Below are 26,103 nucleotides of genomic sequence, written 5' to 3'. Positions count from 1 at the left end.
CCTGAGCGGCTTACAGGGAACGCTGGTTGAGGTTACTCTCATTTCCTCGTTGCCCCTGAACAGCGTTTCCCAGTTTTGTTTGGCTGCAGAACCCCTTTAAACTCAACAGAATTTTACGAAATCTCATTCCCAGATTCTCCCCACTTCAGCCCCCAAACCTGTCCTCTATCTCCAGGCTTTACCCACCTCAGCCCCCAAATCCACCCCGCTATCCCCAAGCTTTACTCCCCATCCCACAAACCCACCCTTCCATCCCCACACTTGACCCCTCAAAGCCCCAAACCAGCCCCCATGACTAACCATCCATGGTACTGGCTGGGGGCTGCCACTTTCAAGGGGCCACAAAAAGCCGGTCTGTCGTGCTGGGCTCAGCTGCTGTCTCAGCAGCCAGCTTTCCCCTGCGCTGGGTGCTCCCGAGGGGGCACTCTGCTCTTGGGCCGGCTCCCGCTGTGCTGCATGCTCCAGGATTGGGCTGGCTGCTGTGTGCGGAGCTGGGGTGGGATGCTGGGCTCAGGGTTACTGGGGGAGCCTCCATTTTCAAGGGGCCGCTGAAATTTGCCCAGTTGGCTGGGAGTGGTCCTGTTCTCGCAGAACCCTTACTTTCACGTTGTGGAACCCCGGGGTGCTGCAAAACACCATTTGGAAAACACTGGGCTTGAAGTTGCCTGCAAGTCAAGCTTGGTTTTGCCAAAGACCGGGGTCGGTGCAGGCAAAGCAGCGTGCATGTGCCAAGCTCCACCAGGGCCCAGCTGTATCGCTCCTGGTGCACGAGCAGGACCTAGATCGGCCAGATTTTACATTCGGAGGGAGTTTTCTCAGCTTCTCTGGAGGAAACAAGGGGAGCTGAACGTTTAACACAGACATTTGGCCTGCGGAGAGAGGCACTTTTCAAATCAGCTGGGGCTGGGGAGGCCAGCCCTGCATTTCTTATGTGACCAGGGAAACCCAGCCCCCTCAGGCCTTCTCCAACAGGGAGAAGGTAAAATGCACAACTTCTGTTTTCTCTGTGCTCTTCACCTGAATTGCCAGAGTTTGCTCACCCCAGGGTTCCTTCTCGGGCTTTCTGCTCCTCGTCTGAGAAATAGCAGAAAGCTTCTCCCCCAGCGTTGAGGTTACCACAGGAATGTGGCCTCTTGCAGGTGGAGCTCTTGGGCTCTGGCGCAGGAAAGATGTTATCGTGTTTTTCTCGTGCAAGCTGGAGCTCAGGGTCTGTATGTTCCTGGCTGGGCAAGGAGGGCTCAGAAATCCTCCTTCCAGCCCAGCTGCTTCTCATTCCTGTCTCAGCCCTGCCCCAGATGGAGGGTTAGCCCAGCTGGACATGGTGAAAAGAGGAGGGACTGGAATGAGCAGCTATTGGAGGGCCAGATTTTGGTCCCCTGTGGTGCCTCAGTTTCCAGCATCAGTGCACAGTGATGAGGGGCGTTTCGGTGGGATGGTGTCTCACACGGAGGCCATGGGGCTCCAGGCTCTTTGTAACCTAGGCAGCCAGGTGACACTTTTCTTCCCCGGGAAACAGGACAAAGGAGGGAGGAGGGGCTCTGGCTGGTTTGAATTGGAGCTGGGCTGTGGAGTGGGGCAGTCTGGTCTGGCTGGAGAGGGAAGAAGGGGGCCAGGGCTCAGCTTGGGGACCCCCTCTGGGCCCCTCTCCCCAAGCTGGATGGTATTAAGGGCTTCTGGTTTCTGTGCTGACAAGTCTGTTCTGCGCTGTGTCCATGTCGCCTGTTCACCCTCCTGTTCTCCTGCTGAGCGAGAGTCACATCTGCCTGGGGGTGGGGGAGCAGGACCTGGTAACTCCCACGCCATCTGGTGAGGTCACGTCCCTTGAGAGGTGCTTAAAGCTCAACCTACGGTCAGGATTGGGCCTTTGCTGGCAGTACAGGAGGGGGGATTATACTGGTCACAGGGAGCTGGTCTCATTCCGTCTCTCGCTCTTGTGTGGGAGGAAGGCTCCTGCCCCTCCTCCAGGCAGACACTAGTGTTGTGACAAGTTTTGTGAAAGCAACGGCCTCCAGTGAACTGCAGATGCGAGTCGCGTGTGGGTGACCCCGGCCTCGTTAAATCCTCCAACCGGGGAGCAGAGACCCTGGAAGTTTTGCTTTTTAAAAGAAACTGAAGACAGTATAAAAAACCCCCCTAAACAGCAGCCACCCAGGAGCTCTTGGCAGCGTTTTGCTCCTGGGACTGGGGGAACGTTCCCGAGCACTGGGGGGGATTTTAGAGAACTTGAACAGTTCCAGGCCTGGCGAGGGCAGGAAGGCAGCTCAGCTGTGCCGTCCACGGGCCTTTTATACAATGAGGAAAGTGTTTATGTATGTTGTAGCAACCAGGCGCTCTGTATGTGGCCATAAAGGGCACGGATCCAGTGACTCACTGGAAGAGAACTCAGGCTCCAAAATGCAATCGGATCAACACACCCACGGCGGAGGAGGGCCGGGGTTGAGTCAACCCAATGGCTCTGGCAGTCCTGGGTAATTTGGAATTGAAAAAAATGGAGGTGTCAGCCCCCATCAACCATGGTCTGACAGCTTCAGGTTTCCCAGCTCCAGGGAAAATGCCCTGTGGGCTCCCCAAGCTCAGTGCTTGCAGCTCAGTTTGCTCTGTGCAATAGGGGACAGTACGGATCGATGGGACAAGGATGGAGACAGTCCAGTAAGATCACCCTCATCCCCTGTGTGGGTTCAGGGACAGGGAAACTTCTGAGGCACTCAGCAGAGTCCAGCAAACTCCCCCACACCCCAGCTTTTGTGGGTACCCTTCTGTGTGCCTCCTGCCTGAGGCAGAGGCTGGAGCAGAAATCCAGGGACAATGCCTGTCTTCCGGCTGTCTCTGCACCAGCTGGGCTGAAGCACGTGTAACTCACCCACCTCCTGGGCGTGGTGCCCTGTCCCAGGGAGTGGCACTTACTGATCACTCACAGCGAGAAAGAACCAGCCTCCTCTACAGCCTTAGGTGAGAGCCCGCTGGCTTTTAGCTCATGCTGCTGAGGCTCCTGCACCGCTACCAGGAAGGTCGACCTGGTCAGGGTTCGATTTCAAGGCAGAGTTCGATTTTGCACACCTGGGAGGAAGGTACGAAATCAAACTCTCTGGGGTTGCCGGTCGACCCGTGTGCCTCCCTATCACAAGCAGTAAGGGAGGTCCGTGGCAGTTTCTCCTGTCGCCCTCCCTCTGGGAGGACGGCCATGTAGGTGGATTGCAGAGAAGTCAATTGTAGCAGCACAATTTCTGTAGCTAGAATTGCGTATCTGCAACGACTTAACTCCCTAGTGTAGACCACCCCTAAGCTCCAGAGGTCCCCGGTTTGAGCCCCCCTGTGGGTGGTTATGCATGCAACGACAATCTGGAAATCCCAGTTTGAAGACCCCCAAGTGCAGGGATGTGGAGAGCCAGGATTGTCTGTTCTGGGCAGCTGGAGTCGCTCATCCCCAGACTTTGGGGTTCCCTATAGTGGGCGTGACATGATGTGGCTCTCCCATGCTCTGTGGGTGAATGGGAATTTGCGTAACAGCCAGCTCCTGACTGTTCCCAGGGTCTTTTCCCTGCACCCAAACGCTGGCAGCTTCTGCATCCTTAGAAAGGGCCCTGCGGCAGCTGCTGGCTCGTCCTACGCGCGATCAGGTCAGGCAGGATGGGGCAAGAGCCCCCCATGGGGCAGCTCCTCCTATCTCCCCCACCCGGCCAGGCAGGTCTTGTGAAACTGGAAGGAGAATCTTGGTGTCCCACTGGCAGCATAAGGGTGGGGAGACCAGCCCGGAGCTGAGTCCTTCTCTCTGCCAAGGCTGCTCAGGCACTACCCTCCTGACCCCATGTGGAAGCGGAGCCGTTTTGGGCTGACATTGGCTAAGCAGCGTCTGCTCCAGCCCTCCTCAGCTGCTTCTGAGCCCACGCAGCCACGCCTGGGACTCAGGCCGGCCCTTCCCTCAGGGTGACAGGCAGTCAATCAACACAAACAGCTTCTCTGCCTACCGCAGGCTGCCCCTGGCCATGCTCAGCCCTGAGCTGATGATAGGCCCTCAGTCCACTGCACTGGGGCCTCCTGCGGCAGTGGGTCACAGCCCCTCCTCCAGCAGGGCTCTCGGTAGAAAAGGGGCCCGGGCTCTGGCACAGCTGGGGCAGATTTTTCGACCACAGTTACGCTCCCCTGGCCTTCCGGGGGCAGACTCAGGCTCCCCAGGGCCCCATTGCAGCAGGGTGCGCCCAGGCACACCTGTCAGGGAGCAGCCACCGCACGTCCACGTTGCAGCCTGGGGCCATGGCCAGCTCCGGGGGAGATTTGCCAGGCCCAAGGTCACACAACCAACTACGGGAGAGTCGCTGCTCAAATGAGTAGAACCTCCACCTTCAGCCCAGGCCAGGCAAACGCAGCTCCTGGAGTCGGGGGAGACCACAGCCCTGTGTCTCCATCCAACCCACCACGCTGCTGCGATCTGCCCAGAGTAGCTCCATAGCCCAGCTGAGGGGTACTGCCAGGGCCCACAGGGGGGCTGGAACTTAGGACCCCTGGAGCTTGGTGTAGGCACATCTAGAGAGTTTCTGCTCACACTCTAGTCCCGAGTTCGAGGCTGCCTCTGCCTTACAGGCCAAGGGGGTGCAAAGGCGAGGGAGTTGTGGAGAGCTGCAGCCCGCTCAGCTCCCGGGGGGAAGGGGACAGGCCAGGGGAGAGTCCCAGGATGCAGTGGGAGGCTTGGAACTGGCCTCTGCTCTGTGTACGAACGTTCTGGAGTCAACAAGGGCTGATAAGTGTCAGCGCCCTCAGGACATGGCCCCTTTCCGGGTCAAGAGGGAGGTGCCTCTGTTCTTGAGGCTGGTGTTGCCTCAGAGGGAAGGAAGTCGTGGGAGGCCCTGCTGCTCGGGGTCCCTGGGAGATAAGGGGCATGAGCAGGTGCAGGCATGGAGAGCAGGCGCACTGTCTACACCAGGGCTGTGGGCTCGCTCGGAGCCCCCGGGATGGGTTCCTGCTACTCACAGTAGCAAAGCAGAGGTGGGCTGCTGCAGCGAACAGCACAGCAGGGACTCCCAGGGCCTAGGAATGGAGCCCTATTCACCCAGCAGCCCCTCCTGCGAGCCGCAAACCTTTCCTCTGCTCCAGATGTTTCCGAGCGTGGGGCTGGAAGCACACAGGGTGGCATTCCCAGGAGCTGGGAGGAGCAGTTGTACTGCAAAGTCCTGCCCAGGATCTTTTCGGGGGAGAAGGCAGAACGCCGCATTTATTGGTAAGAGACATGTGGTACCCAGAGGTACTGAGACCTCAGCTGGGGTAAGTAAAGTCTCTGCTCTCCAGCCTCAGCTGAGAGCCAGCTGGCTTTTAGCTCACATGGTAGAGTGCAGGGCTTTAGCCCCTATGTGCGCAGGTTCTATCCCTGGTGCCGGCAACCCCAGGTCTGTTGGAGTTATATGCATATAGCAATCAACACTTATTACATGCCTGTGATGTATTACGCTCTCTCACACAAGCACACTCCAGTCTTGGTGCTGTTACCAGTAGCTGCTCCCCCTAACTGCACTGGCCAGGTGAGTTAGAGCAGGCAGGGGTAGAGCCAGGCTTCTCCCGTTCTGGATCGGTGCTCTAGGGCTGACAAGACAAACCCAGGGTCCCTGTGCAAGATGCCTTTCATTGAAAGTGTCCTCTCTCGCATGCAAAATAAAAAAGCAGCCCAGTAGCACTTTAAAGACGAACAAAATAGTTTATTAAGTGATGAGCTTTCTTGGGACAGACCCACTTCTTCAGAGCATAGCCAGACCAGAACAGACTCAATATTTAAGGCGCAGAGAACTAAAAACAGTAATCAAGGTGGACAAATCAGAAAAATTATTATCAAGGTGAGCAAATCAGAGAGCAGAGAGGCAGAAGGAAGGGTGGGGAGTCAAGAATTAGATAAAGCAAAGTATGTAAAGAGCCCCTATAATGAGCTAGAAAATTGCCATCCTGGTTCAAACCACAGGTTAACGTGTCGAATTTGAATATAAATCCCCCCACCCTTCTGTCCCTCTACTCTCTGATTTACTCACCTTGATAATATTTTCTGATTTGTCAACCTTGATTACTATTTTTGGTTCTCTGTGCCTTAAATATTGAGTCTGTTCCGGTAGGGCTATGGTCTGAAGAAGTGGGTCTGTCCCAGGAAAGCTCATCACCTGGTAAATTATTTTGTTGGTCTTTAAAGTGCTATTGGACTGCTTTTCTGTTTTGAATATAAAAGAGAGTTCAGCAGCCTCTCTTTCCAAACAGCTGTGGAACTTCCTTTCCAGTAAAACGCAGACTCTCTTTCATGCAAGTTGACACCAGTTCGCCAGCTCATGCATATGCATAATCTGGAAGAGCAATCTTATGAATATGCATTTAGCACCTTCTTCTGGGTGGTGCTTCCATAAGCGGGCACTTACTGATGACTCCCAAGGCATCCATATGTCCAGTCTTCTTTCAATGGGCCCATTTCACAGGTTCCATTGCTTTTCTCTTTGGTCTCGGATCTACCTTCTCCAACCCTTGCAAGTACCTGGAGGTGCCGGTCTCCCAGGCCTTTCCATTCATACCTCATTCACACCAAGTTCTTCAGGACAGTCAAAACCAAAAGGGATTGTGAAGAACTACAAAAAGATCTCAGCAAACTGAGTGATTGGGCAGCAAAATGGCAAATGAAATTTAATGTGGGTAAGTGTAAGGTAATGCATGTTGGAAAAAAGGTACTACATGATGGGGTCAAATTTAGCTAGGACAGATCAGGAAAGGGATCTTGGAGTTATAGTGGATAGTTCTCTGAAGACATCCACGCAGTGTGCAGCAGCAGTTAGTAAGGCAAATAGGATGTTAGGAATTATTAAAAAAGGGATCGATAATAAGACAAAAGATATCATACTTCCCCTATATAAAACTATGGTACGCCCACATCTTGAGTACTGCGTGCAGATGTGGTCTCCTCACCTCAAAAAAGATATATTGGCATTAGAAAAGGTTCAGAAAAGGGCGACTAAGATGATTAGGGGCTTGGAACGGGTCCCATATGGGGAGAGGCTAGAGAGACTGGGACTTTTCAGTTTGGAAAAGAGGCGATTGAGGGGCGATATGATAGAGGTATATAAAATCATGAATGGTGTGGAGAAAGTGAATATAGAAAAATTATTTACCTTTTCCCATAATACAAGAACTAGGGGACACCAAATGAAATTGATGGGTAGTAAGTTCAAAACTAATAAAAGGAAATTTTTCTTCACACAGCGCACAGTCAACCTGTGGAACTCCTTGCCCGAGGAGGCTGTGAAGGCCAGGACTCTATTAGGGTTTAAAAAAGAGCTTGATAAATTTTTGCAGGTTAGGTCCATAAATGGCTATTAGCCAGGGGTAAAGTATGGTGCCCTAGCCTTCAGAACAAGGGCAGGAGATGGATGGCAGGAGATAAATCACTTGATCATTGTCTTCTGTTCTCCTTCTCTGGGGCACCTGGCATTGGCCACCGTCGGCAGATGGGATGCTGGGCTGGATGGACCTTTGGTCTGACCCAGTATGGCCATTCTTATGTTCTTATGTTCTTATGTTCTTACTCAACAGGGCAATCAATGAAGCAATCCAGAAGTAAAGGGTGCAGAGATGTTTTCTTTCCCTTACCTCCTTCTGGGAACTGTTCTACAAAGTAGAACTAAATTTCCATACAACAGGGCTTAATACAATGATACATAAAATGACTCGACACAATATTTAAAAACTCCAGTGAGAAAGCAGTTAAAACAAAGATGTATCTACAGGGCTTGGGGCAGGTGCCACCGCTCCCCTCAAGACTGAGGGGCTAAAAACGTGGTGAGGAAATGTCCTGCATTTGCCCCAGGTGAAATTACAGCGCTGGGGGAAAGTCAGCCCCCCCGAAAGGCCAGCTGTCCCTCGGGGTCAAGCTGGGAGAAACGGGGGGTGAAACCACACCAGCGTGGGGCTCAACAGCTCTGCCTCTGCATGGATGCGTCCTGCCTAGCATTGGCATGCGGCTGTGCTGGGGGAAAGGGCCGTGGGCTGGTGACCCTCATTGCCTGGGCCAGTTCTGTGCCATGTGCCATTGTGGGCACCTGACCGGGACTCCCATCCCCACTATGCTGGAGGGACAGGAACATTCTGGGACCAGGGCCGTTAGTGTCCGACCTGCTCCTGCCAGGAGACAGGGCAGTTCTGCAGCTGAGGGCTGTTCCATTGGGTCCTGGGCTGAAGGGCACTTTGATTAACGAGAGGGGCCTGGGCCTTCCCAGCTGTTCTGATCCTTAGCATGGGGTTCACCCTGCCAAGCGAGGGGCTGGCCTGGACACGCGGCCTTTGGCTTCCCAGAGCACTGGGCTTGTTCCTGAGCAAATCAAGCCCCTGAGCCCTCAGGAAACCAGCTACATGGCGGAGCGGGCCCTGGAGGCTCTGCTATTCCAAGTGACTGTGGGCCTGGACTGGCAGCCTTAGCAACCGGCACCCTGACTTCACTGGGCCCCCTCGCTCCTAGGGCAGAACCCAGGAGTCCTGGTGCCCAGACCAGCTCCTCCCTCTTTATCCAGCACACAGAACAGCTTTCAAAATGCACTTGGGAAACCGAGGCTTGTCCAGGTCTCCTCACCACCTGGCTCGTGAAAGCCGAGCCCCGCCCCCGCCGACTGCTGCCCCCCCCAGCGTCCCCCAGCTGGGGTCTCTCAGAGATCACCCACTTCTGGCTTGAGGGAGGGTGTTGAGGGGAGGCCAAATAGGCAGATCTTTGGCCGGCAAGTGCTGCAGGCTCCAACTTAGCTGGGACCAGCGTTCCCTGCAAGCTGAGCCCTTGGGAGACTCGGGCGCCGCTCAGGCAATTAGCAGAACACCCACAGCTGGTGGCATGTGTTCCCATCGGTGGTGCACCTCTGTGCATGCCTTGGTGCACATAATAAAAATTATTACGCACAGATGGAAAAATTAGAGGGCACCCCGGCTGGGACGTTGCCTGTTTCCAGAAGGGTGCATGGGGGTGGGTGCCTTTTTTCCTGGGCAGAGCAGCTGTTGGTTGGGTGCGTCTGGCCGAGCTGTGGTGCTGTGTCCGAGACAGATCCTCAGGCGTGCAGCCCACACTGTGCAGGCCCAGGGGCTGAGGTGCCCTGCCTAGCTCTCAAACCCATTCACGCCTCTTGCTGGCTTCCTGCCTGCCAGCCCATCCCAGCAGCTCCACTCCTCCCTCCCCTCAAGATTCACCCCCGCCCAGTAATAAATTCCCCAGCCGCCTGGCAGCCATGCTGTGACCTGCAGTGCAGGGCTATTTCCAGACGGGGCCGGGAACACAGAGGGGATTCATCGCACGCGATGTGTGGCTCAGCTGAAAACTGAGCGCAGTCCTGCCTGCCCGTGAGCGACCCTGAATGAGCCTGTCCTCTGCTCCTCGGGGAGCTGACAAGCAGCAACCGGGGACACTGGGCCTGAGGTTCTGTCCCGGGTGTTGACACCAGGGACCTCGGGAAGGGAGGGGAGATTGGGGGGGAAAAGCACCTATGGTAAAGAGTGTAAATGCCCCAGGGGTGGGGATGTCGGGGGGGGTCCCCAGGCCCTGTCCCCCCCATCTGCAGGCAGATGTGACTCACTCAGCAGGGAGAGCAGGAGGGTGATCAGGTGACAGGGACATAGCGTGGAACAGACTGGTCAGCATAGGAACCAGAAGCCGTCAGCACCGTCCAGCTTGGGGAAAGGGGCCAGAGGGGGTCCCTGAGCCGGACCCTGGTCCCCCTTCCTCCCTCTCCAGCCAGACCAGACTGCCCCACTCCACAGCCCAGCTCCAATTCCAACCAGCCAGGCCCCTCCTCCTGCCTTTGTCCTGTTTCCTGGGGGAGAAAGGTATCACCTGGTTACCTAGGTTACAAAGAGCCTCAAGCCCCATTGTCTACCTGTGAGAAGTCATCTCACCGAAACGCCCCTCCCCACTCTGCACTGATGCTGTGCCTGGGGAAACTGAGGCATCCCCCTGGTGTTACTACACCACACCAGGAGATACATGCAACCTAACCAGGGGAATAACATCCTTATACCCCCGCTCTTCGTCACAGGGGGTCATGCTGAATTGGAGGAGAATGTGCCTCAGGCAGTGCCTGGGTCTAGGAGCTGGGCCACAGGGCCAGAGCTAGCTGGGGGAATGCAAGGGGCCAAATCCAGCCTGCATGAAAGGGAGCTCAGAGTCCCTCCTCCTGACAGATCCGGCTGCAGCTCTCTGCACCCCAGCAGGGGATTTCCCCCTTGGCGTGTGCTGCAGAGCCAGTCGCCCAGCAAGGCAACCGCTTCTGTAAGACACTGGCTCTGCCTGGCAGCAGGAACCAGTGCCCACATGGCCGCAGCAGGAGCAGGGCTGGCAGGGGAGCTGTCTCGCAGACCGGGCAGCTTTCCAGCCCCGTGGAAAGAAGCTCAGCAATCAGGGGAATGTGGAGCCTCAGATGTGGAGGAACAGGGCCTCTGGTTTCCGAACCTCCAGGGATCACATAACACACCTCCTCACTCCAAACAGGCGGGCTTAGAACAAAAAAGCAGGCCAGTGGCACTTTAAAGACTAACAAAATAATTTATTAGGTGATGAGCTCTCGTGGGACAGACCCACTTCTTCAGACCGTAGCCAGACCAGAACAGACTCAATATTTAAGGCACAGAGAACCAAAAACAGTCATCAAGGAGGACAAATCAGAAAAAAAATGATCAAGGTGAGCAAATCAGAGAGTAGAGGGGTGGGGTCAAGAATTAGATTAAGCCAAGTATGCCAAAGACCCCTTATAGTGAGCCAGAAAATTTGCATCCTGGTTCAAACCATGTGTTAATGTGTTGAATTTGAATATAAAAGAGAGTTCAGCAGCCTCTCTTTGAAGAGCGTTGCGAAAATTCCTCTTCAGTAAGACCCAGACTCTTAAGTCATTAACAGAATGGCCCCCTCCATTAAAGTGTCGGCTGACCAGTTTGTGGATCAGGAGTGTTTTTATGTCTGTTTTGTGCCCATTAACTCTTTGTCTAAGAGAGTTTGAAGTCTGTCCAATATACAAAGCATCTGGGCATTGTTGGCACAGGATGGCATATATGATGTTAGTTGAGGAACATGAGAATGTGCCCGTGATTCTGTGAATAACCTGGTTAGGTCCAGTGATGGTATCTCCAGAATAGATATGTGGACAAAGCTGGCAGCGGGCTTTGTTGCAAGGAAAAGTCCCAGGACTGGTGTTCCTGCAGTCCAGACTGTGGCTGTGGGTGAGAATCGTCCTAAGGTTGGGAGGTTGTCTGTAGGAGAGAACAGGCCTGTCACGTAGGTGGGCTTAAAACATCCATTTCCTTTTACGTGACAAGCCGAATGTCTCGTCATCACCTGATTCCAGGAGCTGGGGCTGGAAACGTCAAATATCCCCAGTGTGCCCTGTAAGCTGAGCAATTGGGTGGCTGCCCAGGAGAGATTCAGGTGCCGCCCAGCTGATTGGCAGAGCTCCCACAGCCGGCAGGGTGCGTTTCTTCTGGTGGTGCACATCCACGCATGCCTGGGCACACGGAACAAAATTAATTTCACCCCTGGGTGGAAACAATGTAGAGGGATCCTGAATATCGCCCGACTTACAGGCAGGTTCTGGGAACTGGCAGCACTCAGATGGGGATAATCCCCTGCGGCTCCCTTATGTTGCCCTGAGCAGAGTCCAGCTGGCTGAGAACTCCCATCTGGGCAAGTGTCACACCCACTTTGCACTAGGTGAAGGCGCCAGGCTGGGCAGAGGCTGAGGGAGTGGAAACCCCCCCCCCACAAAAAGCCACAGAGGGACTGTCTTCTCCTAGCTGCCTGCGAGGCCCCCAATCCGCACACAAACCATGGCACGCTGTTGTGCAGGGCCAGGCTAGCAGGAAAATATGTGCAATCAGGGCCCGAAGCACATTGTGCTTGGCCGGGAGAACAATAGGAAAGTTCTGATTGTCTAAGAAGATGTTGACAGAGCCTATGGTGGGGCAGGAGCCATGGGAGCCGTTCCAGCCTCTGGCAAACAAAAGCCGGATGGCCCTGCTCCAGGGTACATGGTAAAAATGAGGTAAGGCCCTGGCTGGTCCCACAGCCTGCAGGAGAAACAGGCAGGCAGAACTGGGAATATGTGAGGTGGGAACTGTCGGGCCAGCTGGGCTACACGTAAATGAGGGGAGCTGGTCTGGTGCCATCTGCCCCTTCACATCCCCTGGCCCCATGCGCAGCATTGGACACAAAAGTCCATCTGGAGCAGAGTTGCCCCTCAGCTGAGCGCTCAAGCGGCCACCCAGGAGAGATTCAGGTGCTGCCCAGCGTATTAGCAGAAAGGCCCCAGCCCTCAGCATGTGTTTCTATGGGTGGTGCACATCCCACATGCCTCAGTGCATGTAAAAATTTATTCCACCTCTGGATGGAAAAAAATAAAGGGAACGTTGCTCTGCTGGGTAAGAAGCTTCATCCCACACGCTGGCCACCTAGCTCACGCATCAGTAACGTTCCTACAGAGCCCACAGTGTCCATCCTGGGCATGCTCCATCTGGGAAGGAGGGGATGAGACATCCCATCTTTGCTCCAGCCAGGGATTCTGGGATGGTAAGGGCACATTGATGGCCTCCAAAGAAGCCCACAGCTCGTCCGGCTGCCTCTGGCTCCCTGTCGGCTCTGTACCAGGCGCTGCCAACTGGGCGTGGCCAGTTCCTGGCTTGAAAACAGGAAACATGGGGTTATTTTTGTCCTGGATGTTGGGTGTATTCAAGCTGTGAATGAGCCTGGGCCAGACTAATCGGCCAGCCCCCCAGAAGAAGAAAGCAGGGTGAAGTGGGGGAGAATTGAGGGTGGAGAACCACCACCCCAAACTTCTGTATCCTATTTCTGGTGCTGCTGCTTGGTCATGGGGTGATGAGAAGTCATGCCTCAGTTTCCCCTGGGGCAGTGTGGGCACAGCCCTTTCCAGGGGGACGGGAAGCGCACAGGGCTATTGTGTCCTTAAGCATGTTCCAGGCTTACAAATCAGTCACCAGCTCCATCAGCCCATCCATCTGTCTGCTCGCTGGCAGGTGTGACTGTAGCCGTGCCTGGGGGAAGGGCATTCGGCCCGGGGAATGTGAAGCAGAGGGCTCCTCGCAGGCTTGGTCCTTCGTTAAAAAGGGGTTTAATCAGGGAGGAATCTACATGAGCCACCTTCCCCTGTGCTCACGTAACATGGAGACCAGCGAAACACAGGCCCCCGCTCGTGGGGTGAAGAAAGTGAGGCACAGAGAGGGGAAGTGATTTGACCAAGATCACACAGGAAGTCTGTGGCAGGGGTAAGAATAGAACCTGGGTGTCCTGGCTCCCAGCCACCCCTGCACTAAACCCCACTCCCCTCCCAGTGCTGGGAACAGAACCCTGGTGTCCTGGCCACATAGACCCTGGCCCCGTGCAAAGAGGGACCCTCCTCAGGCACCCCCTGCCAGCTGCTCTGAGTGCCAGGCTTCTCCTTGCCACGCACCAGGGGGCGCTGGGAATCTCTCTCTTTCACAGCAGCTTCGAACCTGCCCAGCTGTCTGGCTGTGCGGAGAGGCTGGGCACAGCTCACTTCTCCTTGGGAGAAGGGAGGGAAATCTCTCTGGTTCCCCCTTGCCCCACAAGCCCTGGGGCTCTTGTGAGAATGGGGCCAACTGCAAGCCCTGGGGGACAGGGCCCTGTCTGCTCCCAGCCCAGCTGCTGCAGCAGGAGGCCGTCTGAGGGGCTTTCCCACCGTCCGCCGGGAGGCCTGGCCCCAGAGAAAACCCAGGAGGTGCCCTTGATGACAGATCCCATCCTGGCTAATTTCCTGGGGGACCAGAATTCCTTTGATCCTGCGGGGGCCGATCTCTTCTCAGGCAGTGACTCACGGCCGTGCAAGCTGAAAAACCCTGCAAGGCCTCTGCCCCTTCCCAGGGAGGGGGTGATGCTGGCATGCTGCATCCAGCTTCGCTCTGGGGAAAGTACGGACACCTCCCCGAGCGGCGTGGGGCGGGATGGTCATTACACCAGCAGCCTCAGGAGGAATCTGCTGGGTGTGGTGGTCCTGGCAGGCGGGAGCAAATAACTAGCAGAACCGTCCTTTCCTCCCTGGCAGCTCCCCCACAGCTCCTGCTGCGGCCTGGTTCTGTCCGCAGCATGATCGACCAGACTGGGGAAGCTGGGCCTCTCAGTCTGGGCTGCGGAGACGAGATCCCAGCATGGCAGCCAGGAGTGAGAGGCGAAGGTGGCAGCTTTGCAGTGTGTCTTTTGCACTTTCTGGAAGAAACCACACGAGGATGTGGCCGCGTGCAAATCACACGGGTGGCCGCATGCAAATCACGTGGGTGGCCGCATGCAAATCACATGGGTGGCCACGTGCAAATCACCTGGGTGGCCACGTGCAAATCACACGTGCGGCCGTGTGCAAATGACTGTGTGCAGACCCAGCCTGGCTGGGCTGTAAAACACACCCCAGGGTGAGCATCCTTAGAGGGCTCTCAAGCGCTTTAAAGGGATACAGCCCAATTCCTCTCCACTACGGCGTGTGCAGGCTGGAGCCAGTCAGAGCCCTGGTTCATTCCTGGGGCCAGTGTCAATCAGGAGGGGCCACCCTGTGGTGGGTGGGGGGCTGCCTGGGGGGGTGAGAGAGAGGGTGGGGAGATGCCTTGATGGGCGACGTGAGTGTAGCAATGCAGATGATGTCCCAGGGGAGAGCTGACAGCAGTGTGGGGCACAGTCACTGGACTGCTCGGTGCGGGGGGGCTCGGGGCTGAGGGGAGGCAGGAACCCGCCAAGCTGGGGGGCGCAAGGTCCCTTGGGAGCCCCACCCGCTGAGAGGGAGAGTGGCCCAGGGCTGACGGGTGCGCGTATCTCGGGGTTCTACTGGCATTTGATTTCAAGTATCCCCACTAGAGGCAGGAAATAGACTGATCTCGCGGGTGGTGGAGCTGTGCCCTGAAATACTACACTTTGGCTCCACGCTGATGGCCCAGGGTCAGAGCGGGGACAAGTTTGAGGCTGGGGTAGGTGCGAAGTTTGTGGTCAGTTCCAGGCTGGGGCTGACACCCAGGGTCAGAATCTGAATCAGGAGGCGAAGCCCAAAACAAGCCCAGGTGGAGCCAGGAATTCGGAAACAGCCCTGGGCACGTTGCTGCCCCCACAGTTCCTGGGCTGCCTCTTGGGTGTCGACAGGACAGGGAGCCACTCAGGGGCTGTGGAGCTGCTGCCTGGCAAACCCCTGAGGCGGAAAGTCCCCTGGGCTGGGTTCCCTGTAAGCTGAGCGCTTGGGCAGCTGCCCAGGAGAGACTGAGGTGCCGCCCAGCTGACTAGCCGAGCGCCCCCAGCGCCCCTTGTGGTGCACGTCTGAACATGCCTCAGTGCACGTATCATTTATTCTGCCCATGGATGGAAGAAATGAGGGGGGAACCCTGCTCATGGGCTGTGTCCCCAGGGGATGGTGGGAAGTGGAACGGCCTGGCCCTGCGAGCTGCCCGGTAGCTCTGCAAGCCTGGTCTTGAGTTGTGGGTCCTCCTGGTGCGTAAGTCTTACCGATTCCACCTCCTGTGTTGCAGGATGAAGTGAAGCTTCCGGCCAAGCTGAGCATCAGCAAGTCTTTGAAGGAGGCAGAGAAGCAAGAGAAGGAAGAGGAGAGCGAGGAGGTGCCCGGCGAGGAGGAGCACGCTGATGAGGACCGGATCCAGCTCTCCTCGGACGAGGAGGTGGAGGTCGAAGAGATCATTGAGGAGTCCCGGGCCGAGAGGATCAAGAGAAGTGGCATGAAGAAGGTGGATGACTTCAAGAAGGCTTTCTCCAAGGAGAAGATGGAGAAGACCAAGCTAAAGACCAAGGAGAATTTGGAGAAGACCAAACACAACCTGGAAAAGACCCGGCACAACCTGGAGAAGAGGATGAACAAGCTGGGAACCAAGATTGTGACCACCGAGAGGAGGGAGAAGATGAAATCCTCTCGGGACAAGCTGAAGAAGTCCTTCACCCCCGACCATCCCATCTACGCCAGGTCCAAGACAGCCGTCTACAAGGTGCCGCCCTTCACCTTCTACGTCAAGAAGATCCGAGAGGGCGAGGTGGAGGTGAAGGCCACGGAGATGGTGGAGGTGGGAGGAGATGGAGAAGAGGTCGAGAACACAGAGCTGCTGAGAGAAGAGAGCCCTGAGATGCGCACGCTGCTGGAGATCACAGAGGAGTCGGATGCGGGGCTGGTGGACAAGAGCGACAGCGAGTAGGACGGGCGAGGGCGCGGGATGGACGGCTGACCACGTCACCTTTCACGCTGCAAAAGTTCTCTTTGCCCCGGGACACGTGTACGCCACGCCTCGTTCTTCCTCTGGAAATCCCAGCCGAGCTCCCGCCACCCGGGACGAGGGGTAGTTTCTGGTTTAGTTTTGGCACACGGGACTGCTTTTCTCATGCTCTTGGAGAACATTCCTGCTGGCGGCCACCTGAGAGCTTGCTAGCCACCCGGGACCCAGCGGAGTGGGAGTGCGCCAACCCCGAGATAACTGCTGTACACCTGGGAACGTCCTTCCTGGCAGCTCTCCCCATTTCTCGAACGCTTCCTGCCCAGCGCTGGAGATCACCCCCCGTCCGGTTGTCCACCCCAGCAGCCATCCCCACCGACAGGCAGAGGTGAGCGCGCAGGAGCCCAATGCCACCAGCTCCTGGGGCCGCTCAGCTTGGAAGGTTTCCAGTGGAAGGTGGATGTCTGACGGGAGGGAAGGGTTAACCAAATCCCACCGGTGGGCAGGGCAGGGGGAGGATGTGGGATGTCAGATGGGGCTGGGGGGGGGCTCCCTGCTGCTTCCTGAACCCCAAAGTTTCCACGAGTTAATGGTCCAGTGCTGGAGAACCTGCTGTTGCGCAACCGTCCAACCACACGGTGGACAGGGGGCCCACGAGAGCCCCTCTGTGACAGGGGCATCCTGCCCCCCCCCCAGGCCTCTGCCGCTGCCACTGCCACTTGGGCCGCTCCCGGCCTTTGGCACTGCCCCCGGGTAAGGGCGAGCTCAGGACCTGCCACATGCTCCTGTGCTCGCCTACCCGGCTCGCAGTCAGCGACTGCCTGCTGGGGCCAGAGCCGCTTTGCTTCAGCAGCTTCTCCCTCTCCTGCGGGGAGCTGCGTGGCCTCGGGGGGTCCCACCCCGTCTCCGCTCCGTTCCCGGGGACCGCCCTGGCATCAGCAGCCCTGCGCCGCAGGCTGTCTGGCCAGGGGAGGGGGCAGGTGGGGTGGGGCAGGGCGGAGGGCCCAGCCAGTGGGAGATGGAGGTTCCCTGCCCCAGGGGTAGGGGCAGATGGGGTGGTGGGGAGACAGTGCCGGAGGGCCCGGGGTCTCATTTCCAGGAAGGCCAGAGGACGGGCTGGTGGCAGGGAAAGTGGGCGGAGTACAGAGGCTCTCAGCCAGGCAGCCAGCAATCTTGACGCAGGCCAGTGGGCCCGATCCTGAGCCTCTCCAGGGTATCCTGGCATGGCTCAGGCTCGGGGCCCTGTGTAACCCCCCTGCCCTGCTCGTCCCCACTCCCACCTTCCTAGCTGACGGAAGACGTGGTTCAAGGAGTGGGGCGCCCAGCACCCCCTCCAGCTGTCCTAGCCACCCACCCCGCTGCAGCGCCTTGGCTGCAGCCCAGCAGCACCGACACGGGGGGGTGCGTAAGCACAGGGCCAGGGTGTGTCTCTTGCCCACCCCGGGTCAGCTTTGGGGCTGGCAATTCCCAACCGCCCCCAGCTGGCCGCAGCAGGGGGTGGTCCAGCTTCCTGTAGTTCATCGCGCTGGGCACATCCCGGCCGCTGCACACCTGGCCACCATGCAGCACGCAAGGGAGCGCAGGTGGGTTGTTCACGCCCTCACACTATTGCAACTTGCTTCTTTGTTAAGAGCATTTTCTTTTCCCCTGTCCCGCTCCCACATTCCTCCCTCAGCAGCCAAGCTCCCGGCCTGCCCCGGCGATGCCCAGCTCGGGGCCAGGCTTCCTCCAGCGTTCTCGCTGCGCAACAAGCAGCCTCCTGCGCTGCCCCCAGGACAGGGCAGGAGGAGGTGGGGGTCGGACAGGCCTTTGCCACGGTGTGGCCCCGGGATGGGGACTGTGGCTGCAGGGGGGGATGCCAAGACCCAGGTAGCCATGGTCCCCCGGGGGCAGGGGAGCCTTGCTGGCCCTTGGCTGGGATGTTTGCTCGTGGCCAGAGCTGCTGGTCATTGCTGGCGGGATCGCTCTGCAGCTTTCCACCCTGGGGCTCGCCACTCCCTTGCCCCTCTTCCTCCAGCCATTCTTTCAGCCCATGCACGGGGATGCGGCGCTGAGCCACGCTGCCTGGCCCGTGGCAGGAGAAGGCGTGGCTGGGGGAGGAGCGGCCAGGGCACAGGGCTGTTCACACTGGCTCTGCTTTGGGCGGTTGTGTGTTGTCTTTTTGCTGAGATGTTTTTCTGACCCCAAAGCTGTAGTGCTCAGCGAGCAACTCCCCTGGCACGAGCGGGCGCTTGGCTCGAGGGGCCCAAAGCCAGCAAGGTGTGGCACCGTCTTATACATCCGCCCCTGCAGAGTGTGCGTCCGTGGGGCAGAGCACGAATCCCGGGGGCCAGGGGGCTGTGGGGTGGGGCCGTGGGAGCTGGGCAGAGCTTTATGCATTTTCTATGACTGCATCCTGGTGAGCAGCTCGACCAATAAAGTTTCTTTTCTAAAAGGCCAAGTGTCGACCATATTCCCCAGAGATGGGGGTGAAAAACCAAAACTCCTGTCAGGGCAGGGGAGATGAGCCAGGGCTCTGCCCCACCAGTGGGCTCAAGCTGCCGGGGGGCAGCCGTATTTGCTCCCTCACCCACATAAAACTGGTGCCCCAGCACGACGGAGGGAAACCCTTCCCTCCTCTGAGGGACAAAGCCCTGAAGCAAACAGGCCAGAGAAGGGGAGACAGAGGTGCTGGCTCTGGGGGTGCTGGGGGATTCCCTTCATAGTCAGGGTTTACAGGTTGGTTCGAGGGCTTTCAGCAATGTTCCCTCCAGTTTTTTCCATCTGGGACGGAATAAATTTTGTTATGTGCACTGAGGCATGTGCTGGTGTGCACCACCCATAGAATCACAGGCTGCCGGCTGTGGGGCACTCTGCTGATCATCTGGGCAGCACCTGAATCTCTCCTGGATGGCTGCCCAAGCACTCAGCTTACAGGGATCACCGCCTCTCAGCCACCTCGCTGCGCACAGAGGCTGGCCATGGGCCCTGGCTGCTGAGGGTCATCCTAGAGAGAGGTTCTGGCCCCCGTGCCGGCATGTCTGAACCAGCTCAGCTGCATTTCGGGATCGAGGCCCAGGCCCGTCACTGGACACAGCTCTGCCAAAGCCTGGCATGACGGAAATCGGCCAGGAGCAGCAGGAACCATCGCCCCTGAGCTGAGCCTGGGGACGCTTGCTTGCACCCCCAGCTGCACTCCGAGGGCGGGGGCGGCTGGCACCGTGTGCCCAGGGTGGCACCAGCCAGACACAAGTAAGTCCATGCCTGGTAGCTCCCTCTGCCCCAGAGATCCCCCTGCCCCACCACTGCCTGGCTGCGTCCTGCTCTGGGAACAGGGCGCCTGTTCCCACAGGGTTGGGACAACCCTCAGGGCCACTCCTGCGTCACCTTCGGCCGGGCTGCTGGGCTGCCAGGCTCCAGCGGCAGGGACAGAGACCTGGCCCTGCTGGAAGCCCCTCTGGAGTCGATGGACAAGGCAGGACCAGACCCAGACGGATCCAGCCAGAGGTGCGGTGGGAGCCGGGACTGCTCCCCTCCCAGGCCAGCCTCACATGGGCTGGGGTTTAAAACCAACTTGATCAGAGTGGGCCGGAGAGTGCTGCCCCCTCCCTCCCCCCCCGACAGTGCACCTGCTCGTGGTGGTTCTGCTCCCAATACTGTAGGTCCTACAGAAAAGCAGGGAGGGTTTTGTTTTGCTTTCTGAGGAAGGGGCTGGATGTTTCCAACCTGGCAGAAGCTGGACAACTCCAGAACCCCCTTTGGGGTAAGACGGCTCCTTGTGAACCCCAACTCCCTTTGTTATGCCCCTTCCCAGCCATGCCCAGCTCCCCCATTCCTGCGCCCAGCAGTGACTCAGCCCAGGCTGGCTGGGCACCTTTCTCCATGCACCCTCCCCTTGCCCTGGGGCCTGTCACTCTCTTGTGAATTTACCTTCACACCCCCATCCCTGTGAGGCTCCACCCTCCTCATGTTAGGGGGGAAACTGAGGCACGCGGTGCTCACATGCCCCTCCCCCTGCCTGGCCCCTGGGGAAGCACGGATGCTGGTGTAGTGAGGATCCGGCAACCGCCGCCCCACCACCCGCCGCCTGGGCTTGGGGCTTCAGATTCAGGAGCGCAGGGTGGGATTTGCTCAGTCCCAGCCTCAGCAGAGGCACCGTGGTGTGCCACCCCCCTCCCTGGCCGCTCCCTGTCTGGCACGCAGGCCTGGGGACGAGAACAGCAAACGCCTGAGAGTCGGCAGCCAGGTGAGCAGGACCCAACCCAGCCCACGGTGGGTTCTCACCGCCCAGCGGAGATGCCAGTGGGAGTGGCCAGATTCTGCCCCCCTTGCGGAGCCCACACCCCAAACCTTGGCCCGGGAGAGGCCTGGGCTGAGCACCAGTTCTGCACATGGTGGCCCCTATAATTCCCAGCCCCACTGCTCCCAGTGGGGGCACCCAAGGGAGCAGGCTGGGCTGGGGGGAGGGCCCCGGGGAACCACCCGGTGCTCCCCAGCGCCGCGCTCGGCTCTGGCACTGTGGGCTGCTGCAGGCAGGGGCTTTCCCCAGGGGAGGACTCTGCATGCAGCGAGGCCTGGGACCGGGTGGAGGGGGAGGCTCTGCCTTGTGGTTTCCTCCCAGCCCTGATGGTGTGGCTGTGCAGGGACTCAGCGCCCTGCCCACGAGAGCCAAAGCTGCTGCAGGCCCCAGAGGGGGCGACTGATGAGAGCCAGGGGGTGGGGAAAGGTCACACTGCCAGACAACCTGGTGGGGGGCGGGGGGCAGAGAGAAGAGGCCAGCCCAGGGCCCCTCTGCCCATTGGGCAGCACCCAGCACCTGCTGCTGCCAACGGGGGGGGGCTAGAAACCTGCTGCTCTGGCATCCGTCCCCGCCTCTGGGGCGCTGGCTGGCATGGCGGGAGCGGGTGGGACCAGCAGTGAGCAATTCCCTGCATGCCAGCACCAGTGCCAGAGCGCAGCCCTCCAGCCCCATCTCCTGGCTGGGCCGGGCAGGGCTGGGCATTTTCAGGAACCTCACAGCCTCTTCTGGGGCTCCCAACCCCGTCTGCTGGGGACCAGGTAGGGGCAGCCCTGGGCAAGCCCTGGCTGGGTGGGTTTTCCTGTGACATCATGAGCCAGCACGCTGCAGCTCATGGGGATTCTCCTCAGCGTGTGCTAGGAAAGCCCAGGGGAGCAAAGGGCCCCCACCGGCTGCTCCCCCCAAGGCCTGATCTGTAGCTGGGAAAATACAGCCCCACCCCTGCAGAGCCCTTCCGAGCCGGGCCCTGGGCACAGCGTGCTCCCCAGCACTCCCAGTATGAGCCACACCAACAATCCCAAGTCTGCGGGCTGCGTTCACACAGCGAGCCCCCGGCCGCGTGGCAGGGACTGCTGGGCTGCCTTGGAGATCAGCAGAGATGTGAGCCTGAAGGGCCAGGCCAGCGGGGTGCTATGGGATGTGGGGGTCCCCAGGCCCTGCCCCCCACCCGCAGGTGGACGTGACTCTCACCCAGCAGGGAGAGCAGGAGGGTGATCAGGCGACAGGGACACGGGGAAGAACAGACTTGTCAGCACAGGAACCAGAAGCCGTCAGCACCGTCCAGCTTGGGGAGAGGGGTCCAGAGGGGGTCCCTGAGCCAGGCCGTGGCCCCCCTTCCTCCCTCTCCAGCCAGACCAGACTGCCCCACTCCACAGCCCAGTTCCAATTCCAACCAGCCAGGTCCTTCCTCCCTCCCTCCTGTGTCCTGTTTCTTGGGGAAGAAAGGGGTCACCTGGTTGCCTAGGTTACAAAGAACCTGGAGCCCCGTTGTCTATGTGTGACAAGTCATCCCAGCGAAACACCCCACCTCACAATGCACTGAGGCTGTGCCTGGGGAAACTGAGGCACCCACCTCCCCTTGCTACAGCACAGTGGGAAACACATGCAACCCAATCATGGGAATGAAATCCTCACACACCCCACTTCATCTCATCGGGGGGCCTGCCCCTAAGGATGGAGGGGCAGCGGCAGAGCTGGGGGGGCTGGGCTGCTGTAGGGGCAGAGCTAGAGAAGAGATGAGCAGACTCCAACAGGCCGGCTGCACCCGCCCTGCCCTCTGCACTCAGCTGGGCCCCAGGGCATTTGGTGGTCAGCTGTGCAGCTGCACAAGAAGTCTGCCCTGGTACCCTCAGGACACAGACACAGCATCTGACAGGCCTGAGGAAATCTGTCTCCAGTGCCTTTACCCTCTAACTTTTTCCACCCATGGACAGAATAAATTTTATTACGTGCACCAAGGCATATGAAATGTGCACCACCCTTAGACACACACGCTGCTGGTGCTCTGCTAATCAGCTGGGCAGCACCTGAATCTCTCCCAGGCAGCCACCCAAGTACTCAGCTTACCGGGAACACCAGTCCACAGCTGGCATTGCAGCACAGCTACCAAATCACTACTCTCATGCTCACACCTAGTCTGGGGGGGGGCTCCCTTTACACCAGGGAAACGGGGTGTCTCGGCCCCACCAGCAGGCCAGCACTAGGGCGACAGGGGAACTCAGCCACCAATGTTCCGAATCCCAGTGAAAAGGCACCGGGGAACAGCGCAGCTGGAGCTGTTGTTGCGAAACAAACCAAGCCGGTTGTTTTGAGCTCCACTCGAAAATGCCAAAGGAGCCCAGGCAGACAGTGGGTTTCTCCAACAGCAGCAGACAGGTGGGTTGGGTGGGGAAAGGGGGATATTGTTCAGCTTGCACGAGCAGGGGCAGCCCAGGGAATTATTTAAACACCCAGCTCCGGCTGGGAAGAGGACAGCACGACCTGTTCCCTCGAGCCCAGGAATGATGCAACCGCTGCCGGCGTATCTTAATCAGGAGGCTAGACAGGTGTCTGGCTGGCTGCTGCCAGGAACACAGGGGATGTCCCCCTGCATCTCACTTCCCCGCAGAGACCATCGGCTTCGTTCCAGCTCCCCCATCCCAATGGGCACTACGCCGCATCCAGCGTAACGCGCCTCAGCCCTGGGCTGTCTCGGCAGCAGGCAGGCAACTGCTACACATCTCCAGTCCTGGTTGGGCTCCCAGAGCTGCCAGTAAAGCCTTGTGAGGAGAAGAGCCAGGGTCCAAATGGCTAGCCCTGTGGCTGGCTCCCAGAGACACGAAGCATTACCAGGGATAATGGCCCATCCAGCCAGGCTGCGGGGTCATGAGGATGCAGCCGCTGGCATCAGCGCAGGGCTCTGGGAGGCCCTGGCCTCTTTCTCCCCGATGGCACCCGACTGGAGAGGCTGCTTATTCCCTAGCTGGCTCCTCAGTTCGTTCCAAGGGCCCCAGGCTGTGCGTGCACCTCCCGCTGGCAGAGAAAGTCACCGAACAAAGGGCAGCGAGCGCCCTGCCTGGCACCTAGGGGGTGGTCAGCCCAGAAAAGGAGTCAGGGACATGGCAGGGGAAGTAGGCCTGGGGCTGTCCTGGGAAGGGAGCTCTAGGAACGGGCAAGGAGAGATGCTGGGATACTGGGTGGGACCAGCTCCTGTGACGAGCCTGGACCAAAGAGATAGAGGCCCTGGAGGCAGCCCAGGTGTGGGGTTTCTGGAGGAAAGGCACATGCACACAGAGAGGCTGGCTGCACCACTGGGACGAAGCCCGGGAAAGGACGAGGAATCTGTGGAGCAACGAGCCCATGAGAACGCCTGGAGTCAGGCAGAGGAAGGGAGAAGTCCAGGGATGCAGCATCAGCGAGCTGCGCACCCCTCTCCAAGCCCGCCGAGAAGGTCCAGGCAACTGGGTCTTGCAACGTGCCATCAGGACAGCGGATCCCAGGGGCAGCGGGTTCGCTCTGGCTGGCCAGAGCCCTGACTCTGCTGCCCACCAGAGTGGAGTTTGACGCTCAGAGGAGCTGAGCTCAGAGCAACTTTGGGGTTAGGCTGGGAGGCCTTATTCAACAGAAGGAGCCTTTGTTCTTCCCAAGGGATGTCGTGGATTCTCCACTGGATGGAGTCTGCTGATCACAAGCATGATGCTCTAACAGGGGAAAAGAGCTCAGGAGAACCAGCAGTATTTTAAAGAACTCTTGCTGAAGGCACAGGAACAAACAATCCCGCTGCATAGTGAGAAACGCAAATATGGCTTGGCTTACCAGGGAAGCTTAAACTCAAAAAGGAGGCATATAAGAAGTGGAAACTTGGACAGATGACGGAGGAAGAGTATAAATATACGTCTGGAAAATGCGAGGCGGTAATCAGGACAGCAAAGGCACAACTGGAAGTGCAGCTGGCAAGGGACGCGAAGGGTAACAAGAAGGGTTTCTACAGGCATGTTAACGATAAGTGGGTTTTCAGGGAAGCTGTGGGGCCGTGGATGAGAGACGTAACCTAGTGACAGATGATGTAAGAAAAGCTGAAGTACTCAATGCTTTTTCTGCCTCAGTCTTCACGGACAAGGACAGCTCCCACCCTACAGTGCTAGACAATGACATATTGGAAGGTGGAGGGCAGCCATCTGTGGGGAAGGAACGAATTAAGAGCTACTTAGAAAAACTAGATGTACACAAACCCATGGGTCTGGATTTAATGCACCCCAGGGTACTGAGGGAATTGGCAGACACTGCTGAGCCTTTGGCCGTTATCTTTGAAGACTCTTGGAGATCCGGGGAGATTCTGGATGGTTGGAAAAAGGCAGATCTAGTGCCCATCTTTAAAAAAGGAAAGAAGGACAATCCAGGGAACTATAGACCAGTCAGCCTTACCTCAATCCCTGGGAAAATAATGGAGGGGCTCCTCAAGGAATCCATTCTGGAGCACTTGGACGAGGGGAAAGTGATCAAAAGTAGTCAACGTGGATTTACCAAGGGCAGGTCCTGCCTGTCCAATCTGATTAGCTTCTATGATAAAATAACAGGCTCTGTAGACATGGGGAGGTCGGGGATGTGATATACCTGGACCTCAGCAAAGCTTTCGATAATCTACAACATTCTTGCCCATAAGTTAAGGACTTATGGATTGGATACATGGACTATAAGATGGATAGAAAGCTGGCTTGATGGTTGGGTGGTGGTCAACGTCTCAATATCAGGATGGCGGTTGGTTTCAAGAGGAGCGCCCCAACACTCAGTTCTGGGCTGGGATTGTTCAACATCTTTATTAATGACCTGGATGAGGGACTGGATTGAACCCTCAGCAAGTTTGCGGATGCCACCAAGCTAGAGAGAGAGGTAGATATGTTGGAGGGTAGAGCTAGGATCTAGAGTGACCTGGATAAATTGGAGGATTGGGCCAAAAGAAATCTGATGCTGTTCAACAAGGAGAAGCGTAGAATCCTGCATTTGGGACGGAAGAATCCCAAGCATTGTTATAGGCTGGGGACTGACTGGCTAAGCAGCAGTACAGCGGAAAGAGACCTAGGGGTTATGGTGGATGAAAGGCTGGATATGAGTAAACAGTGTGCCCTTGTAGCCAAAAAGGCCAACGGCATATTGGGCTGCATTAGGAGGAGCATTTCAAGCAGATCTAGAGAAGTTGTGGTTCCTCTCTGTCGGCACTGGTGAGGTCACATCCAAATCACTGCATCCAGTTTTGGCCCCCAGTATAGAAAGGATGTGGATGTGCAGGAGCAGGCTCAGCAGAGGACAATGAAAATAACGAAGGGGCTGGAGCACATGACATATGAGGAGAGGCCGAAGGATATGGGCTTATTTAGTTTGAAAAGAGAAAACTGAGGGCGATTTAATAGCAGCCTTCAACTCCTGAAGGAGACCTCTAAAGAGGATGGGGAGAAACTGTCCTCAGTGGTGACAGACAGCAGAACAAGGAACAGTGTTTGAAGTTACAGAACGAGAGGTGTAGGTTGGCTATTCGGAAAAACTACTTCACCAGGTGGGTGCTAAAGCACTGGAACGCGTTGCCTAGAGAGATGGTGGAATCTCCATCCCCAGAGGTTTTTAAGTCCGGCTTGACAAGGTCCTGGCTGGGATGACTT

At 57.6% G+C, this 26,103-nt stretch overlaps 1 protein-coding gene across 1 annotated transcript in view; it reads left to right on the top strand.

Annotated features, from left to right (window-relative positions):
* CAVIN1 (caveolae associated protein 1) overlaps nucleotides 1–18,628 on the top strand; it is a 39,359-nt gene extending 20,731 nt beyond the window's left edge. Inside the window, exon 2 of the mRNA XM_074978871.1 lies at nucleotides 15,508–18,628. Coding sequence (XP_074834972.1) covers nucleotides 15,508–16,179 — 672 coding nt within the window. The 3' untranslated portion in view covers nucleotides 16,180–18,628. The remainder of the gene's footprint in view (nucleotides 1–15,507) is intronic.
* Nucleotides 18,629–26,103: the final 7,475 nt, after the last annotated feature.

This window comes from Carettochelys insculpta, chromosome 28, assembly GCF_033958435.1.
Source record: "Carettochelys insculpta isolate YL-2023 chromosome 28, ASM3395843v1, whole genome shotgun sequence".
In the NCBI taxonomy this organism is placed as follows: Eukaryota; Metazoa; Chordata; order Testudines; family Carettochelyidae; genus Carettochelys; species Carettochelys insculpta.
This window is presented reverse-complemented; position numbering and strand designations above follow the sequence as displayed.